Here is a 19648-nt window from a genome sequence, read left to right as displayed (position 1 = left end):
ACCCACGTGGTCACAGGGAGAACGTATAAACTCCGTACAGTCAGGATCAAACCTGGGTCAATGGCATTGTAAGGCAGACACTCTACTGCTGCACCACTGTGCCATATTACAGCCTATTTGACAATCCTCAACCATTTTCTTGCCCTTTCTCTGGGTGGAATGAATATGTGGGTGAGGTATTGAAAAGGCATCTCATGGCCAAAGTCGAAATGTACTGGGCAAATTCCAGCATTTGATGGGCACACATGTGGAATCTATAATAGACACAAAAAGCTGGAGTAACTCAATGGGACAGGCAGCATCTCTGGAGAGAAGGAATGGGTGACTGTTCAGGTCGAGACCCTTCTTCAGACTGATTAGGGATAAGGGAAACGAGAGATATAGACTATGATGTAGAGAGATAAAGAGCAATGAATGAAAGATGTGCAAAAAAAGTACCGATGATAAAGGAAACAGGCCATTGTTAACTGTTTGTTGGGTGAAAACGGGAAGCTAGTGCGACTTGGGTGGGGGAGGGATAGAGAGAGAGGGAATGCCAAGGCTACCTGAAGAGAAATCAAAATTCATATCACTGGGCTGTAAGCTGCCAATGCGAAATGTGAGATGTTGTTCCACCAATTTGCGTTTAGCCTCACTCTGACAATGGAGGAGACCTAGGACAGAAAGGGGTGTGTGGGAATGGGAAGGAGAATTAAAGTGTTTAGCAACTGGGAGATGGGGTTGGATCACGTGGACTGAGCGAAGGTGTTCAGTGAAACGATTGCCCATTCTACGTCTGGTCTCACCGATGTATAAGAGTCCAATGTAGAATCTATAACTTTAGTTGTCTGTCAGAAAGTTTATACATCACCACAGTGAAGAAGGCACAGCAGAGACTCCACTTCCTGAGGATCCTCACGAAGACCAACCTGCAGGAGAAGCTCATGATGTCCTTCTATCGCTGCTCCATCGAGAGTGTGCTGGCATACTGTATAACCACATGGTATGCCAGCTGCTCAGAAAAAGACAGGAAGGCCCTTCAGAGGGTCATCACGACGGCCCAGAAGATCATCGGCTGCTCACTGCCCTCCCTGGAGCACCTGTTCAGCCTACGCTGCCTCAGTAGAGCAGGCAAAATAATAAAAGATCCATCCCACCCCGGCCACCGTCTGTTTGTTCATCTGCCCTCTGGTCGACGTTTCAGGTCGATCAAATCCCGAACAAACAGACTTAAGAACAGTTTTTACCCCAGGGCCATACGAGAACTGAACACTACCTTCTGCACTAGGCAACACTGTTAAAACTTTTGTACTTAATATAATTGTATTTATTTGTTTTTGCATTTATTGCATATATGTTTTTACGCACCGTCAGGATTGGCTATTTTTTAATTTCGTTGTACTCGTTGCAATGACAATAAATGAATATTATTATTATTATTATTATTATTATTATTATTAGGATGTTTCTCGACTAATATTGTTTCCACTGACAGTTTTTCAAGTGGAATCAATTGAATTATTCTTCGTCTTAAAAATGGGTGTCTTATTTTTTTTCACAGTTGTTCCATTCAGTCCTTTCGTCATCGAAACGTTGGGAAGATGCCGCAGTTTGGCATTAACGATGGGAGCCTCGGGTTTCTTCTTTCTTCTCCTCAACATCTGCACCAACAGGTAGCATGGCTAACGGCCACAGCACATGGAAAATATCCCGCAACATCTTTCGGGGGCGGAGAACTTAGTATTTATTCAAGATGGACACAAAAAGCTGGAGTAACTCAGCAGGACAGGCAGCATCGCTGGAGAGAAGGAATGGGTGACGTTTCAGGTCGAGACCCTTCTTCAGACTAGTTAGGGAAAAGCGGAACAAGAGATATAGACGGTGGTGAGGAGAGATAAAGAACAATGAATGAAAGACATGCAAAAAAAAAGTAACGATGATAAAGGAAACAGGCCATTGTTAGCTGTTTGTTGGGCGAAAACGCGAAGCTGGTGCGGTTTGGGTGGGGAAGGGATGGAGGGAGAGGGAATGCAGGGGTTACTTGAAGTTAGGGAAATCAATATTCATACCACTGGGTTGTCGGCTGCCCAAGCGAACTTTGAGATGCTGTTCCTCCAATTTGCGCTTAGCCTCACTCTGACAATGGAGGAGGCCCAGGTCAGAAAGGTCTGTGTGGGAATGGGAAGGAGAATTAAAGTGTTTAGCAACCGGGAGATCGGGTAGGTTCAGGTGGACTGAGCGAAGGTGTTCAGCGAAACGATTGCCCAGTCTCCGTTTGGTCTCGCCGTATTTATTCAACACCAGTTAGCAAGCTGAATACAAATGACTTTATAAAAATAACATGATTTTATGGATCTAAGTGGCCCTTTCTCCCCCCTCCATCAATATCTTAGTTCCACTACATACCTCCTCATACTGCCTTCACTCTATCCATTGTCTGCCTCACCCATTTAAACCTTTCTTTATCTGCATCTATCACTCGCCCTGAATCTCTGCGATCCATGCCTGTCTTTTACCTGTAATTCCTTTCTACGCCGTACAAGTCCAGTACCCACAACACCTTCCTTCAGCGTACCTGTCCTCTACCCAAAATCCCTTTCTTTGCCCTACCCGTCTCTACCCATCATCCCTTCCTTCTCCGGATATGTCCTTTACCCAATAACCCTTCGTTTGCCATAAGGTCAAAAGGAATAGGAGTAACATAGAAACATAGAAAATAGGTGCAGGAGGAGGCCATTCGGCCCTTCGAGCCAGCACCGCCATTCATTGTGATCATGGCTGATCGTCCCCAATCAATAACCCGTGCCTGCCTTCTCCCCATATCGCTTGATTCCACTAGCCCCTAGAGCTCTATCTAACTCTCTCTTAAACCCATCCAGTGATTTGGCTTCCACTACCCTCTGTGGCAGAGAATTCCACAAATTCACAACTCTCTGGGTGAAAAAGTTTTTTCTCACCTCAGTTTTAAATGGCCTCCCCTTTATTCTAAGACTGTGGCCCCTGGTTCTGGACTCGCCCAACATTGGGAACATTAGAATTAGGCTATTCGGCCCATCAAGTCTACTCCTCCATTCAATCATGGCTGACCTACCTCACCCTCCTGACCCCTTTCTCCTGCCTTCATGTGTGTCCTTGCCCAAAATGTGTCCTGACTCAGTGCTGCTGCCTTGACAACGGGTCTTCAAGGCCAAGTTAAGTCTCTACATTTTTAAGAACTTTGAATCTTGAAGCATACAAGATGCACCGGAAAAGTGGTGACTCTTGTGCACTGCTGCAGTGGAATCTCTTATTCTAACACTCTTGTACATAAGCATGATTGTGCTTATGTATGTCAGTGTATCCATTCTTTACTCATCAGTCCTTTCTAATCTGTATCTATTGTTTCGCTGCAACTCCTTCCTACACTGTAAGTGTCCTTTACCATAATTAACGTCCCGCGCCACTCCTGTCCAATACCTGCCAACCCTTCCTTCTTCACACTTGTCCACTATTATTCTTTACGCTAGCTGCCTCTTGTCCAGATTCCCCCCCTTCTCCACACCTGCCCTTCATCACTAATTTCTCCATTTCTGTACGTTGTTCCTGGTTCAACGTAACATCACTTAAAAACTGTTCATCACATTGCTGCCTGGTGGAACGTGTAGTGTAAAAACTGGCTGTTGCCTTCCCTGCATAACAATGATGCCATTACGCCAAAAGTAGAAAATAGGGAAGGTAATAGCTTTTGGGGTGTTCCTGAACCCAGATATTAAACTATCTAAATCCATATTTGTTTTTCATTCTTAGAGCTTTGTTGACCACTTTGCTGTTTATTCTCCGAGCCCTCGTGTCTGCTAACTTCACCATCATCTACATCTACACAGCAGAGGTAGGTGAAGGCCACTGCAAATGGAAATATCGCACCAGCTGCAACCTTTGGATCAGTGAGGGAGGGGAGAATATTCTCCTCACCCATTGTTCATTCTCATTTTCTGCTGGAACAAAATATGCCGGGCCTCAAAAGTAATCCACCAATTGTTTTTTTATAACAACTTTTGGGCTTGTTTTCCGGTTTTCCAAGATGTTCCTGCTGCTTCACTGGAAGAGGTGAGGGCTGCACCTCGGCCAACGTTAAAAACCTAGTTGTATAACCAGGGTTGGTGGCTGATGGTTCTGGCTGAGCAGGCTGGTATTACCATTCAGATTACAATCAGATTACTATTCAGATTACATTCAGAGCTCTTGTCTATTTACCAAAGTATATCAACTTGAAATCTATTCTTCAATCTATCAAAAACCTAACCCATTACCTTTCTTTGACATATTTCTCTCTCTCTATATCTCTCTCTTTTTTTCTCTCTGTCTCCTTCTATATTACTCTCTCAATTTCTCTCTATCTCTTTTTCTCTCTGCCTGTCTTTCCATCTCACTGAATCCCTGCCTCTCTGTCTATCTATCTCTCTGTCTCTCTCTCTCTCTCTCACTCTCTTTGTATCTCCATCTCTATATGAATATCTGCATCTCTATGCCTCCTTTTCTCTATTCCTTTCCGACTCTGTCTCTGTATCTCCAAGGCTCTGTGTCTCCTTCTTTCTGTCTGACTCTATTTCTGTGTCCCTCTCTACTTCTCTATATCTCTACATCTTTCTGTCTCTCGGAATCTATCTCTGTCACTGCATCGCCAGGTCTCTTGCTATCTACGTCTCAGACTAATGTTGCGCAGTTGACCTTTCATCTGAATTCCTGAAGTTAGCAAGATGTAAGGGAGCCTTTGGATTAATGAACTGAACCCGACCCTTTGGCAAGACTTAAATAGTTGCGTATTCATCTTAATTAAGTTCTTCTGGCTGACTCTCCCTTTTGCTACGGATCTAACAGGAGGTTGTAAGGTTGGGATGGGTACCACTCCACCTTGTTCTTGGTCGAGAATTTAATATAGATGTAACAAGAGGAAACCATGTGACTCTGTAAGATGACTGGACTCCTTTGTGTCAATTAATGACAAGCAACTCTTTGTGATGTGGGAAGTCGCTTTTTTCATGTTGATGCAGGGACTGAATTAAAAACAAGGGGAAACAGGACTGGTTTTGAGAAGGTAGATTCCCTGTACACCCCTCCCATACTGCCAATTTCCACCACCCTCCTCACCGAGTCCGCGCCGAGCAGCGATCGCCGCACACTAACACTATCCTATACACACACACACTAGGCACAATTTGCGATTTTTACCGAAGCCAATTACCTACAAACATGTACATCTTTGGAATGTGGGAGGAAACCGGAGCACCTGGAGAAAACCCATACAGGTTATGGGGAGAACTTGCAAGCTCCGTACATACAGCACCCATAGTCAGGATCGAACCCTGGTCTCTGGCACTGTAAGGCAGTAACTCTACCGCTGCGCCACCATGCCCTTATAATGAGATTATAATAATGAGATCTGACAAAGAATAGAGAATCTAAAAATCTGGTCTTGCATTCACAGCAGAGGGTGCCAGACTACTAACTATTTAGATTTCTCCATATAGAGTGGTAGAGCAATACAGAGTGGAATCAGGCCCTTTGCCCCACCCCCACCCCCACCCTCCTCCCCCCCCCCCCCCCCCCCCGTCCACTGGCCAGCTTAAGCTAAACAACAGTTTAAAAATGTGTTGTTTCATTTGGTCCCAAGTTGGAAAGGGCACCATGGTCTCCATAGGGTGGAGGTTCAGGGGGAACTTGCAGAAGTTTGCAGTCACAATTGGGTGAGGCAGAGGGAGGACTGAGCCATGAACTGATCCATCCGAACATTAAAGCTTGGTCTGATCTCTGTTAAACGTTTGAACTTTGACATATGGAGGTCAGCTCCAGAAGAGGAGGCAATGGAATTCCCAGAAGGGGAGAGAATGGAAGCTCTAACATTAGGACAGTAGCCAATTTCCAACCTGCTCTTCCATCGAACCTCCCTTGCAGGGCAAGCTATAAGGAAGATATTTTGTTTCGTTTAGTTTAGAGATAGAGTGCAGAAACAGGCCCTTCGGCCCACCGAGTCCGCACCCACCAATGATCACTGTACACTAGCACTATCCTACACACTAGGGACAAGTTACAATCTTTGCCTGAGCCAATTAACCTACAAACCTGTACGTCTTTGGAGTGTGGGAGGAAACCGGAGCACCTGGGGAAAACCCACGCGGTCACGGGGAGAACGTACAAACTCCGTGCAGACAGCACTCATAGTCAGGGTCGACCTGGTCACTGGCGCTGTAAGGCAGCAACTCTACCACTGCGCCACTGTGCCGCCCAAAGGCAGGTGATTGAGGGTGCAGAGGAGATTCACCAGGATGATCCTGGGAGGCTTTGCAGCATTGTTCTGAGACAGGATGAACTGGGTTAGTTTTACTCAGATTGGATGTAGCTGAGAGGTGTCCAAAATTGAGGGGCACATGTAGGAGAGATAGTAGGAATCATTTCCCTGTAGCAGAGGTATTTAAAGCTGGATGGCACAGGATTAGGGTAAAACACAAGAGGTTTAGGGGGAATCTGAGTAAGGATATGTACACCCAGAGGATCGTTGGAATCTGAAACGCACTTCCTGAGGGGGTGGTGGAGATAAGATCACTTTTTATCATCGTTTAAGAATTATGTAGACGAGCACATGAATCTCAACACTTTGAAGGCTACAGACCAAGTGCTGATCAATGAGATGAGTATATTGATATAGAGTTGAAGGTAGGCATGGACATGGTGAGCTAAAGATCCTGTTTCTGTGCTGTGCGACTCTATATTTGCTGAGTAGGAAGGAACTGCAGGTGCTGGTATAAATCGAAGGTAGACACAAAATGCTGGAGTAACTCAGCGGGACCGGCTGCATCTCTGGAAAGAAAGAGTGGGTGATGTTTCTGGTCGAGACCTTCCTGTCTGAAGAAGGGTCTCGACCAGGAACGTCACCCATTCCTTCTTTCCAGAGATGCTGCCCGTCCCACTGAGTTACTCCAGCATTTTGTGTCTATCTTCTATAATTGCTGATCCTTCTGGCCAAAAGGCAGTTCTGATTGCAGTATTTTGTTTGAAAACTTGCCTTGGTTGTTATAGTATGGTGCCTTATTTGTCACATGTGCGGAAGTACAGTGACATTTATTTTTGTATACAGTTCAGTACAAGTATCACTATACATTTAATTACATGTTAAATAAGCATCTCAAATACAGTCAGTGTACAGAGTCGCCAGTTTGGCACCATTTTCAAGTCCCAGTCATTGTGAGTGCAGGGATCTTGATCTGACCAGGAGGGCCCATTGTCCTGGCAGTGTTGCAGGGCCGGCCTGGCCAAGTGTAGCCATTGGCGTCCTCCACCGCTGTGGGCGCGTCCGGTCCATGGCCTTATCTGAGTGGCTTCCTTCTCCAACTGTGGTTCAGCTAACGGACGCCCCTTAACGGATGGCTGGCCCTAACTGAATGTGATAGGATCTGACATTGGCCTCTGATCTTTGAGTGCAGAGCAGCCTGAGTAATGTGAACCTTCACAGACTTGAATGTCATTGAAGATGAAATGATTCTGGGGAGAACGGGCAATCAGAGGCCAGAACGTGGAGGGTCTCATTTTAACTCTATCTGTTGCATTGTTGCTGGGCACTCTTGCACCCTGCAAAGTCCTTTAATAAATGTCATTCCAGTGTTTCTGGACCACTATTCCAGCAGATATGCAGCAATGAAAATGAATAAATCATCAGATATAGCATTATTAATTAATGATTACAATAATTACCTAAGTAATCCCCACAGAATTGAAGATAAATATCAAGCACAATCTCTTTTGCTGTTTTGATTGCATCGGTTGAAAGAAACAACAGGAAAATGGACTCTTCGCCCCAACCACCCCTCCCCCCCCTCGCCCCCTCCCCACACCCCCCTCCCACTCCCAGTCCACGTCAACCATCAATCACCCGTTCAAACTAGTTCTTCATAAACCCACTTTCTCATCGACCACCTGCACACCAGGGCAATTCACAGAGGTTAATTAACCTACAAACCTGCACATCTTTGGGATGTGGGAAGAGACATGAACAACCAGAGGAAACCTATGCAGTTGCAGGGAGAATATGCAAACTCTCCACAGACAGCACCCAAGCTCAGGATCGAACCAAGGTCTCCGGCCCTGTGAGGCAGCAAGTCTATCAGCTGCACCACTGTGTAGTTTAATTGCATCTCAGGTACTGTAGGAAATGTTAGCAGATTAATAATAAGGCACAAGCTTATATAAGGCTATTTTTAAAACTTGATGGTTACCTGGACTCAAAGGAAGGAACAGCAGATGCTTTTTTTACACCAAAGATAGACACACAATGCTGGAGTAAATCAGCAGGTCAGGCAGCATCTCTGGAGAAAAGGAGTAGGTGACGTTTCAGATCAAGACCCTTCTTCAGACTGAGTCAGGTAAGAGGAAAACTAGAGGTATGAAAAGAACAAATGATTGAAAGGTACTGCATGAAAAAAACAAATCAAAGCCAGCACCGATAATCAAGGAAAGGTAGAGTCCACAATGGTCCATTGTTGGCTGTGGAAAAGATGGTAACAAGGGGATACGAACTGTGAAACTTCAGGATAATAGTGATGGTACAGGTGGCTGTTTGAAAACAAATTTACAGAGTGATAGCTTTAACAGGGTAGGTTGTAGAAGACAGGATGTAGGATGTAGGAAGACAGGGTGACAGGATGTTTAACAGGATGTAGAAGAACAAAAATGTAAGATATAGAACAATCATGTTGAGCATTTACTTTGTTGAACATGTTCTATGGTTCATGATTGTTCTATATCTTGCATTTTTGTTCTTCTACATCCTGTTAAACATCCTGTCATCCTGTCTTCCTACATTCTGTCTTCTACAACCTAACCTGTTAAAGCTATCACTCTGTAAATTTGTTTTCAAACTGCTCCTTTGATCTACCCCTCTGGAGTGCAAAGTTCCACATTTTTACCACCCTTTCCATGAAGGAACGTCTCCTAACTTATTCCCTGAACGACATAGCTCAAGTTTTGTTTTGGAGGAGTGTAGGAAAATAACTGTGGATGCTGGTACAAATCGAAGGTATCACAAAATGCTGGAGTAACTGAAGAAGGGTCTCGACCCAAAACGTCACCCATTCCCTCTCTCCTAGATGCTGCCTGACCTGCTGAGTTACTCCAGCATTTTGTAATACCTCCAGTTTTGTTTTGATCACTTGTAATGGATTTGACCACCAGAGGAAATCTTCCAATCTACCTCATTGCTGCCATTGCACTTTTTTAATCTGCACTTTTCCTGCAGCTATAAAGCTGTATTCTACATCTTGTTTATTTCCTATTTTGCATTACCTGATGTATCCAGATATGATACGATATGTCAGGATAGAGTGTAACATAATGTTCTCGGTAGAAAACAGATGTTGCAGGGTGCAAAACGGAGATAAAATATAATGATGCATTTTTAAACTGCTTTTGATTTAGACAACCTAAGTTTGATCAACCTTCAATCCAAGGTAGACGTAAAATGCTGGAGTAACTCAGCGGGTCAGGCAGCATCTCAGGAGAGAAGGAATGGACCCTTCTTTAGGGGCTCGACCCGAAACGTCACCCATTCCTTCTCTCCTGAGATGCTGCCTGACCCGTTGAGTTACTCCAGCATTTTGAGTCTACCTTCAATTTGAATCCACATCTGCAGTTATTTTCCTACAAACCTTGAATCCAATCCATATTCCAGGACTGATTGGAGTGAGCTGGTCATTGTTGGCGTATCGTTGCCATCGATACCATTAATTAACTTTTTGCTTTACATTACCTAGTTATACAACCACAGAAGGGACCTATTTGGTCCGTGCCAGTTCCCAGGTCAGCAATCCCATCAGTCCCATTATCCTTCTGCTTATTTCCCTGTAGCCATGTAGCGTATTCTCCCTCACATCCTCAAAAACTCTCTTTGAATTTTCTAACACTTACCAACACTCACCAGTAAAAGTAGACAATGAATCTACCAGCACATCTTTGAGAAGGGGAAAGGAAACAAGTGCGCTCAGGGGAAACCCACGCAGTCACGAGGAGAACGTGCAACCTTCCACACTGACAGCTTACAAGGTCAGGATCAGACTTAGAGCTAAGAGGCAGCACCAATAATTGCTGTCCATCGATCTGTCAGGTAGATGGACACAAAATGTCAGTGGGTCAGACAGCATCTCTGGAGAAAAGGAATAGGTAACGTTTCAGGTCAAGACCCTTCTTCAGACTGGCCTGGGTAGGAAGGACCTGCTGTGTAGACCAGCATCTTTAGTTCCTACACATTCTGTCAGGTACTTGGGGCATGCCCCAAATCTACTACATTAATGTCACCTTTAAAACCAATCAATCTGGACCCTTCCCAAATGGAATCTTAAACCATGGCATCTCACGTTCTTTGTAATGATGGGTTGGTTTGGAGTCACGTGTACCAACATATGAAGAGAAACTTTGGTTTGCCTGTTATCCAGTCAAACCAAACCAGACATGACTACAATGAAGCCATGTACAAGAACAGCAGGTTGTGCAAAGAGAAAAATAACCAGAGTGCAACGTACTGTATAATGTTACAGCTACAGAGAATGTGCAAACAAAAAAAGTGCGAGAACCACAACGAAGTAGGTTGAGAGATCGGGACTAGACTCTTAGCTTGTGAGAGGTCCATTCAGTAATGTAACAGCAGGGCAGGAGCTGTTCCTGAATCTGTCGGTATGTGCTTTCAACCTGCCCGATGGGAGAGAGAAGATGCAATGAGGAAATGGCTGCCATTTCCTCTCTTAAACTAGATGGTGTGTATAAATGTATTTTTCTACATAGCACACCACTAACTGTTGCTTCTTTCTGCATTCTAGGTCTATCCCACAAACATCCGTTCCTTAGGACTGGGCTCCTGCAGTTCAATGGCTCGTATTGGAGCGATGATCGCACCCTTTATAGCTCAGGTGAGCCGCGTATTTTTCTGTCTTCGCTTTTTGGAAGGCCCATGGTTAAAAACCACTGGTTCTTCATTCCGTCAGGAATTTATTACTTCATTTGATCATCTAATCGTCCAATTTCAAGACCGGATCACATTGGGATTCTACTTTGTTTGGCAATTTTATATAAAATTGGCAATAAAAAGAGTTTAGGACTAGAGGTGACAGCCTCAGAATTAAAGGACGTTCTTTTAGGAAGGGGATGAGGAGGAATTTCTTTAGTCAGAGGGCGGTAAATCTGTGGAATTCTTTGCCACACAAGGCTGTGGAGGCCAAGTCAGTGGATATATTTAAGGCAGAGATAGATAGATTCTTGATTAGTATGTGTGTCAGGGGTTACGGGGAGAAGGCAGGAGGATGGGGTTGGGAGGGAGAGATAGATCAGCCATGATTGAATGGCGGAGTAAACGCGATGGGCCGAATGGCTGAATTCTACTCCTATCACTTATGATCTTATGATTATAACTGCAAAGCAGAACAAGAAGGATTCATGCTGAATTTTTGGATTTCCTACTTCCAACAAAAATTCCAAAGGCTGGGTGAAGACATTTCTGCTTTGAGGCTGGGTACACTGGGTGAAGACATTTCTTCTCTTTTCTATCCTAAATGGCTGACCTCTTATTTTGACACTGACCTCCAAGCCAACCAATAGAAATGTTATCCCCTCATCAACCCTGTCACATAACAAACTTATCATCTCTTGATTCAATGTGCTGAACTTTGCTACATTGCCTCCATCTCAAGTTTATTCTTTGATAGCTGAAGAAAGGTTCCGACCCAAAATACCACTTGTCCGTGTACTCCAGAGATGCTGCCTGACCCCATGAGTTACTCCAGCATTTTTTTGTTTCTGCAATTACTTGTTTCTATATTCTGTAGGAACGAAACCCTTTTGTTAACTGTTAACTTTTATTTTCTGTTAACTAGTATTTAATTTTTTAACAGTATTTTTTAAATTGCAGGGGGTATAGGACCATAAAGTGAAATAGGTATTAGTTCTGACCGCAGGCTTTGGGCCTGAACTGTTAACATTGTTTTCCTCTTTCCACAGGTGCTGCCTAATCTGCTGAGTGTTTCCAGCAGTTTCTGTTTTTATTTCATAGATCCAGCATTTTAAATTTTCAGCTACAATCGATTAATTTGACTGGCTTAGATACCTAGCTTTCTGTTTAGTTTAAAAACCATCATGGTTTGGAAAAAGCTTCATACAAGACTGCAAGCAATTGCAGAGCATTGTGGATGTTGCCCAGACCATCACACAAACAACCTACCTTGCATTGATTCCTTCTACACTTCATGCTGCCTTGGCAAGGCCACCGGCATAATCAAGGACCAGTCTCCCCAGGTCACTCCCTCTTCTCCCCTCTCCCATCAGGCAAGAGGTACAGAAGTTTGAAAACGCATACCTCCAGATTCAGGGATAGTTTCTTCCCAGCTGTTATCAGGCAACTGAACCGTCCTTTCACCAACTAGAGTGGTCCTGATCTCCCATCCACTTCATTCAGACCTTCGAACTATCTTTAATCGGATTTTACTGGACCTTAGAGTCATACAGCGTGGAAACAGGTTCTTTGGCCCAACAGGCCCATGCCAGCCAACATGCCCCATCAAGACTAGTCCCATCTGTCCATATCCCTCTAAACCTATCCTATCCATGTACCTGTCCATGTAACAATAGTAACTACCTCTACTACCTCCTCTGACAGCTTGTTCCATACACCCACCACCCTTTGTGTAAAAAAAAAAAGCACCCCTCAGGTTCCTATTAAATCTTTCCCACCTCACTTTAAACCTCTGGTGCTCGATTCCCCTACTCTGGTTCTCGATTCCCCAACTCTGGGTAAAAGACTCTGTGCGTCTCTCCGAACTATACCTCTCATGATCTTGTCCACCTCTATAAGATCACCCCTCATCCTCCAGTGCACCAGGAGTAAAGTCCTAGCCTGCTCAACCATTCCCCATAGCTCAGGCCCCCGAGTCCTGGCAACGTCCTCGTAAATCTTCTCTGCACCCTTTCCAGCTTGACGACATCTTTTCTATGACACGGTGACCAGAACGGAAGACAAAACTCGAAATGCGGCCTCACCAATGTATTATACAACTATAACATGTCCTTCCAACGTCTATAGCTCAATACTCTGACGGATGAAGGTCAATGTGCTGAAAGCCTTCTTGACCCTATCTACCTGTGATGTCCTGGTTACCTTGCACTAAACATTGTACCCTTTATCCTGTATCTGCACACTGTGGATGGCTTGATTGGAATCATGTGTAGTCTGTTCGCTGACTGTATAGCGCACAACAAAAAGTATTTGACTGTATTTTAATTTTATTTTTAATTTTATTTATTTATTTTAATTTTTAAATAGGTGCAGGAGTAGGCCATTCGGCCATTTGAGCCTGCACCGCCATTCAATATGATCATGGCTGATCATCCAGCTCAGTAACCTGTACCTGCCTTCTCTCCATACCCCCTGATCCCTTTAGCCACAAGGGCCACATCTAACTCCCTCTTAAATGTAGCCAATGAACTGGCCTCAACTACCTTCTGTGGCAGAGAATTCCACAGACTCACCACTCTCTGTGTGAAGAAATGTTTTCTCATCTCGGTCCTAAAAGACTTCCCCCTTATCCTTAAGCTGTGACCCCTGGTTCTGGACTTCCCCAACATCGGGAACAATCTTCCCGCATCTAGCCTCTCCAACCCCTTAAGAATTTTATATGTTTCTATAAGATCCCCCCTCAATCTTCTAAATTCCAGCGAGTACAAGCCCAGTCTATCCAGTCTTTCTTCATATGAAAGTCCTGCCATCCCAGGGATCAATCTGGTGAACCTTCTCCGTACTCCCTCTAAGGCTAGAATGTCTTTCCTCAGATTAAGAGACCAAAACTGTACGCAATACTCCAGGTGCGGTCTCACCAAGGCCCTGTACAACTGCAGCAGAACCTCCCTGCTCCTATACTCTTCAGTTTGAAGAAGGGTCTCGTCCCGAAACGTCACCCAATCCTTCTCTCCCGAGATGCTGCCTGACCTGCTGAGTTACTCCAGCATTTTGTGAATAAATCCTCTTGCTATGAATGCTAACATGCCATTCGCTTTCTTCACTGCCTGCTGCACCTGTATCTCAGAAACATGACAATAATAAACCAATGAATAACTAAACTAAATGGAGCTGGTTACTCTCCATGCTGCCTGAATGCTTACACTCAGACGTCATTGGCAGAGAGTGCAATGCCGCTAATTTGTAATGTTTTGCCCATGCAGGTCCTGCTCGTCAGGTGGCCCATAACCGCCCTGTGCCTCTTCAGTGGAGTGTGCCTTATTTGCTCTGTGCTGGCCTACACCCTTCCAATTGAAACCAAAGGACGGGCAATGCAGGTCAGTTCGCATCAGCTTCCTGATATGTCCAATGGTCATCTGGCCGAGGTGGAACGATTAAAACCTGGCATCCATAAATGGCGAGAATTTAAGGAATGGATTGAAAAAGGAGAGGTGCAGCGTTAGAGCAATTTAGAGAGTCCGGGTGACAGTCAAAGGATGATTGAGATTGATGAGCACACAACTGAGAGACGATCAATTGAAAACTCGGGAAGATTGATGAGCACGGAGGGAATAAATTATTTGAGTCAGAGACTCACAGAGGGATAGAGAATGGAAACAGGCCTTTCAGCTCACTGTCTGCATATACCATCAACCACATATTAATCCCATAGTAATCGGATTTTTGAATAGCTCTACATTCTCATCGACAATTCCCCTAGATCCTACCACTAACCTACTGACTAGGGGCAATTTACAGTGGCCAACGGACTTACGCATCTGCACGTCTCTGGGATGTGGGAGGAAATCACAGCACCCGGAGGAAGTCCACAAGGACCCAGGAAGAAGATGCAAACTCCACATAGGCAGCACCTGAGGAGCAGCTTGAACCTAAATCTCTGGCACTGTGAGGCAGTGGTTCCACTAGCTGCACCCCCATTGGTTCGGGTTCCGATTCTGGCGGCAAAGTTAGTTTATGAGGCTAGACACAAAATGCTGGAGTAACTCAATGGGTCAGGCAGCATCTCTGGAGAAAAGGAACCTATTCCGTTTCTCCAGAGATGCTGCCTGCCCCACTGAGCTACACCAGCATTTTGTGTCTATCTTCGGTGTAAATCACCTTCTGCAGTTCTTTCTTATGCATAGTTTACGAGGGTGCAAGGTGGAAGTTTTGGAATAGTTAAGAATAGAAGTGACAAGAGCATAGATGTGGGCTCAGCCATAAATGAGATAAGACGAGCGGAGACAAGCCTTGAAAATTGTGCTGACTGGATTTGGAAAGGTCCTCAACAAAGGTCTTATTAATAATTTCTACATTTAGCAAGGTTCTATGGAAAAATATTGCAAGTTTGCAATAAATTGGTGCCATCTTTAATAACCATTTTCATTTATGTTACAGGAGATCAAACCATCCTTGAATTAACATTGAATGGAGTCCTGGAGTTTGTGAGTGTTGGAGCAGAGGAAACCTAAACTTTATTCTTGGCACTTTTTAAGAAGAACTTCACCAGTAGGAGGTCAAGTCATTTGCTGGACTGTCTGTATGGTGTGGCTTTACCTCAGTACTGGTGTACCAGGAAACACATTCACGACTTTGACAGCAAGTCGATCTCATTCGAACTTCAGTTACCGTGCGCGGCCTTTGACAGATCAAGAACATTGCAAGAGGCTGCAATCAGCGAGGAATGTGTTCTCTTGTCTGCACTCAGGAATTAACTTTCTACTGCAAAATTTGGGATAAAATAAAAACAAAGAAAAAAAGAAGAAAAATCTGAGAAACAAAATTATTTCTACTTCCTAAACGTGACATCTCGACCGGTGGATGAGTGAGGGCTAACACCATGTGTAATAAGGAAAACAAGGATGTTCTCCCTACCAACTCTGTTGTGCATTTACTGTTGTGTTCCAATAGATTTCAGGTCAGCCATTTAGCAAGATCATGGCTTATCTTCCATCTCAGCTCCATTCTCATGCACGAGCCTTCATATACCGAAATCTATCGACCTCCATTTTGAATGAACTCATTGACTTTTTTTTAACACAAAGGGTGGTGGGTGTATGGAACAAGCTACCAGAGGTGGTAGTTGAGGCAGGTGCAATCGCAATGTTTAAGAAGCATTTAGACAGGTACATGGATAGGATAGGTTTAAAGGGATAAAAACAAAGGCCAAACGCAGGCAGGTGGGACTAGTGTAGAAAGGGCATGTTGGTCAGCGTGGGCTGGTTGGACCGAAGGGCCTGTTTTCACGCTGCATGACTCTATGACTCTGACTGAGCCTCGCCCTGATCAAAATGGATACAATTATGGGAGGCATGGATAGGGTAGACAGTCAGAACCATTTTCCCAGGGCGGAAAGGTCAAAGACTGGAGGGCATAGCTTTAAGTTGATACGGGTAAGGTTTAAAGGAGATGAGTCGGCCAAGTTTTCTACACAGAGGCTGATGGGTGCTGGAATTTGCTGCCGGGGATGATGGCAGAGGAAGACATGATGGTGGCGTTGAAGAAGCGTTTAGATAGGCAATGGATGTGCAGGGAATGGAGGGGTATGTCGCACGTGCAGACAGAGGGATCAGTTACTCACTGCATCATGTTTGACACAGACATTGTGGGCGTGAAGAAATTTCTCCTCAGTTCAGTCCTAAATGGCCCATCCCTTATTCCAAACCTATAACCCCCTTGTTCTGTACTCTTCTGCCAGGGGAAACATCTCTCACCTTGTCAAGCCCAGTAAGAACCTCTCTCAATCTAAGATCTCCCCTCAATCTTCTTACCTCCAGGGCGGCACGGTGGCGCAGCGGTAGAGTTGCTGTCTTGCAGCGCCAGAGACCATGGTTCAATCCTGACTACGGTTGCTGTCGGTATGGAGTTAGACAATAGACAATAGGTGCAGGAGAAGGCCATTCGGCCCTTCGAGCCAGCAACACCATTCAATGTGATCATGGCTGATCATTCTCAATCAGTACCCCGTTCCTGCCTTCTCCCCATACCCCCTGACTCCGCTATCCTTAAGAGCTCTAGCTCTCTCTTGAATGTTTGTACGTTCTCCCTGTGACCATGTGCGTTTTCTCTGGGTGATCCGGTTTCCTCCCACACTCCAAAGGCATACAGGTTTGTAGGTTAATTGGCCAAAATAAAAATTATAAATTGTCCCTGGTGTATAGGATAATGCTCATGTACAGAGATTGCCGGTCGGCACGGACTCGGTGGGCTGAAGGGCCTGTTTCTGTGCTGCATCCCTAAAACTAAAAAACTAAAACTAAAGAGAACGCAGACCTCAACCTCTACTGAATTGGTAAACCTGACACCGTGATTGTCCAGTCAGTCAACTGAATTAACAGGCTTAAGGTGAGAGGAGGAACATTTAAAGGAGATGTGCCGGAATGTTTTTTTACACAGACAGTGGTAAGTGTCTGGAAAACACTAACAGGGGAGACAATAGACAATAGGTGCAGGAGGAGGCCAATCGGCCCTTCGAGCCAGCACCGCCATTCAATGTGATCATGGCTGATCATTCTCAATCAGTACCCCGTTCCTGCCTTCTCCCCATACCCCCTGACTCCGCTATCCTTAAGAGCTCTATCCAGCTCTCTCTTGACTGCATTCAGAGAATTGGCCTCCACTGCCTTCTGAGGCAGAGAATTCCACAGATTCACAACTCTCTGACTGAAAAAGTTTTTCCTCATCTCAGAGATGGTGGTAGCAGTCGCAATATCGATGTTTATGTGGCATTTAGACAAGCACGCGAGCAGGTGGGGGGAATAGAGGGATATGGACCATGTTCAGACAGATGGGGTTACTTTAATTTGGCATCAAGGTCATCACACACACTGGGGTGAAAGGCCTGTTCCCGTGGCGTCCTGCTCTATGTTCTAAAAGTAGAACTTGTAGACACTGTCGGGGAAGTATCCTTTAATATAGGAATGGCAACCTCTGTCACTGAAGGGCACAGTAGAAGAAGTATCCTTTAATATAGGAATACAACCATGGTGGGGAGATAAATCCTAGTTAGTTTAAGAGACCATAGGTCAAGAGTCATTTGTTTCTCCCTCAGGATGGTACACATGGTAATATATTGATGCAGTTGTTTACAAGAATGTGCAAGTAAACGCATGCAATAATTTTCATAGAGGACTGTTTATAATTGTCATATTTAACCATTTTGTAGGCACTTTAGTTTTGATTATCTTTATCATCAGATGACAATAAACTTTTGATACTCACGTACAGATTAAATTCCGTTTTTTCAATATGACAATTAAATGCATTGGAAATCATTTTCAGCTGTGCGCTAGATTTTTGTTTGCCAACATGCAGCTGGAGTTACTGCATATCGATTTTGAGGTAGTACTGTGCAACTATTGTCAGCTTCAAACCCATCGTCTGATTGCTCCTATTTATAAATTTCTGCCTGGCACATTTGTTCCCAATACTTTTAATTTGCAATCAAGCACATAATGGAACAACGCACGTAAAGTTCCTTCAGCTCGCGATGCTATTACTACCTAACCTGTCCCATACCCCACCCGCTCTTTGCACATCCACCTGCAGCCTTGGAGTCAGATAGCAGAGGAAACAGGCCCTTCGGCCCACTCTGACCATTAGGCACTCTACCAGTGTACTCATCTCATTTACCAGCGTTTATCCCATGGCCTTATAAACATTTGCCAATTCAAATGCAAATCCAGCTACATCTTAAATTTAGTCACGAGTGTTAATTTGGTGTAATGGCATTTAAGAGACATTACAACAACATTTAATGGAACATTTGGACATGTAATGGTATATGGGCAGGAAAGGCTTAGAGTGATATGGATCTCTGGCAAATTGGAATGACGTAGATAGGTTTCTTATTTGGCATAGACGAGTTGGGCCAAAGGCCCTGATTCCATGACGTATGACCGTGCACCAGATATGAACCAGAACAATGAAATTCATACTGGCTTCAGCTTTACAAGTACATTAGACGCAGCAAGACAAAAAAAGCACAATAAATCACACAAGATGTTATAGTTCAAAACTCTCAAGTACTTACCGACTTGTCAGTGATTTCAGCGAAAATTAGGACGCCGGAGAAGCATTGACAGCGTGGGAATTTTGCGATGTTTCCGAAGACGGTGTAATCTCGACCTGACTCGGCATTGTCATGGTCATTGTCATCGGGTAAAAGAAAATGTTGGCGATCTGCTACGACTTTGACAGTCGCCGGCAGTCGCCTAAAAAAATCGCCTAACTCCTGTTACCTCTCTGCCTTTATATATTATGAATAGTAAAAAAACTAATTTACAACAGAACCAGAATGGGATTCAATGCAGCAAGATGTTATTAATGGACTCCATTGTTTAAAGGAGAGTTGAGCCCAGTCAGGCCACCAGCTGCAATTATGTAAGAAATTAACTGCAGAAGCTGGTACAAATCGTAGGTATTTATTCACAAAATGCTGGAGTAACTCAGCAGGTCAGGCAGCATCTCAGGACAGAAGGAATGGGTGATGTTTCGAGTCGAGACCCTTCTTCAGACTGAGCTGCAATTATGTGCTCCATTCTGGCTGCCCCTTCAAAGAAAGATGTGATGAACATTGCTGGGTCCATCAGAGGTGCTGTTCTCCCCACGATCGAAGGGACTCACAGAAAGCGCTGCATCAAAGAAACAGCTAATGTCATCAATGAC

At 44.5% G+C, this 19648-nt stretch overlaps 1 protein-coding gene across 3 annotated transcripts in view; it reads left to right on the top strand.

Moving 5' to 3' along the window:
* svopl (SVOP-like) overlaps positions 1–18172 on the top strand; it is a 92720-nt gene extending 74548 nt beyond the window's left edge. For all 3 annotated transcript variants that reach the window (XM_078416988.1, XM_078416986.1, XM_078416987.1), the window contains 5 exons: positions 1541–1652; positions 3766–3847; positions 10818–10907; positions 14206–14319; positions 15380–18172. In XM_078416988.1, coding sequence (XP_078273114.1) covers positions 1541–1652; positions 3766–3847; positions 10818–10907; positions 14206–14319; positions 15380–15403 — 422 coding nt within the window. In that variant the 3' untranslated portion in view covers positions 15404–18172. The remainder of the gene's footprint in view (positions 1–1540; positions 1653–3765; positions 3848–10817; positions 10908–14205; positions 14320–15379) is intronic.
* Positions 18173–19648: the final 1476 nt, after the last annotated feature.

The sequence above is a fragment of the Rhinoraja longicauda genome, chromosome 20, assembly GCF_053455715.1.
Source record: "Rhinoraja longicauda isolate Sanriku21f chromosome 20, sRhiLon1.1, whole genome shotgun sequence".
NCBI classification, from domain to species: domain Eukaryota; kingdom Metazoa; phylum Chordata; class Chondrichthyes; order Rajiformes; family Arhynchobatidae; genus Rhinoraja; species Rhinoraja longicauda.
Note: the sequence above shows the minus strand (reverse complement) of the source record. Positions and strands in the feature narration are given on the sequence as shown.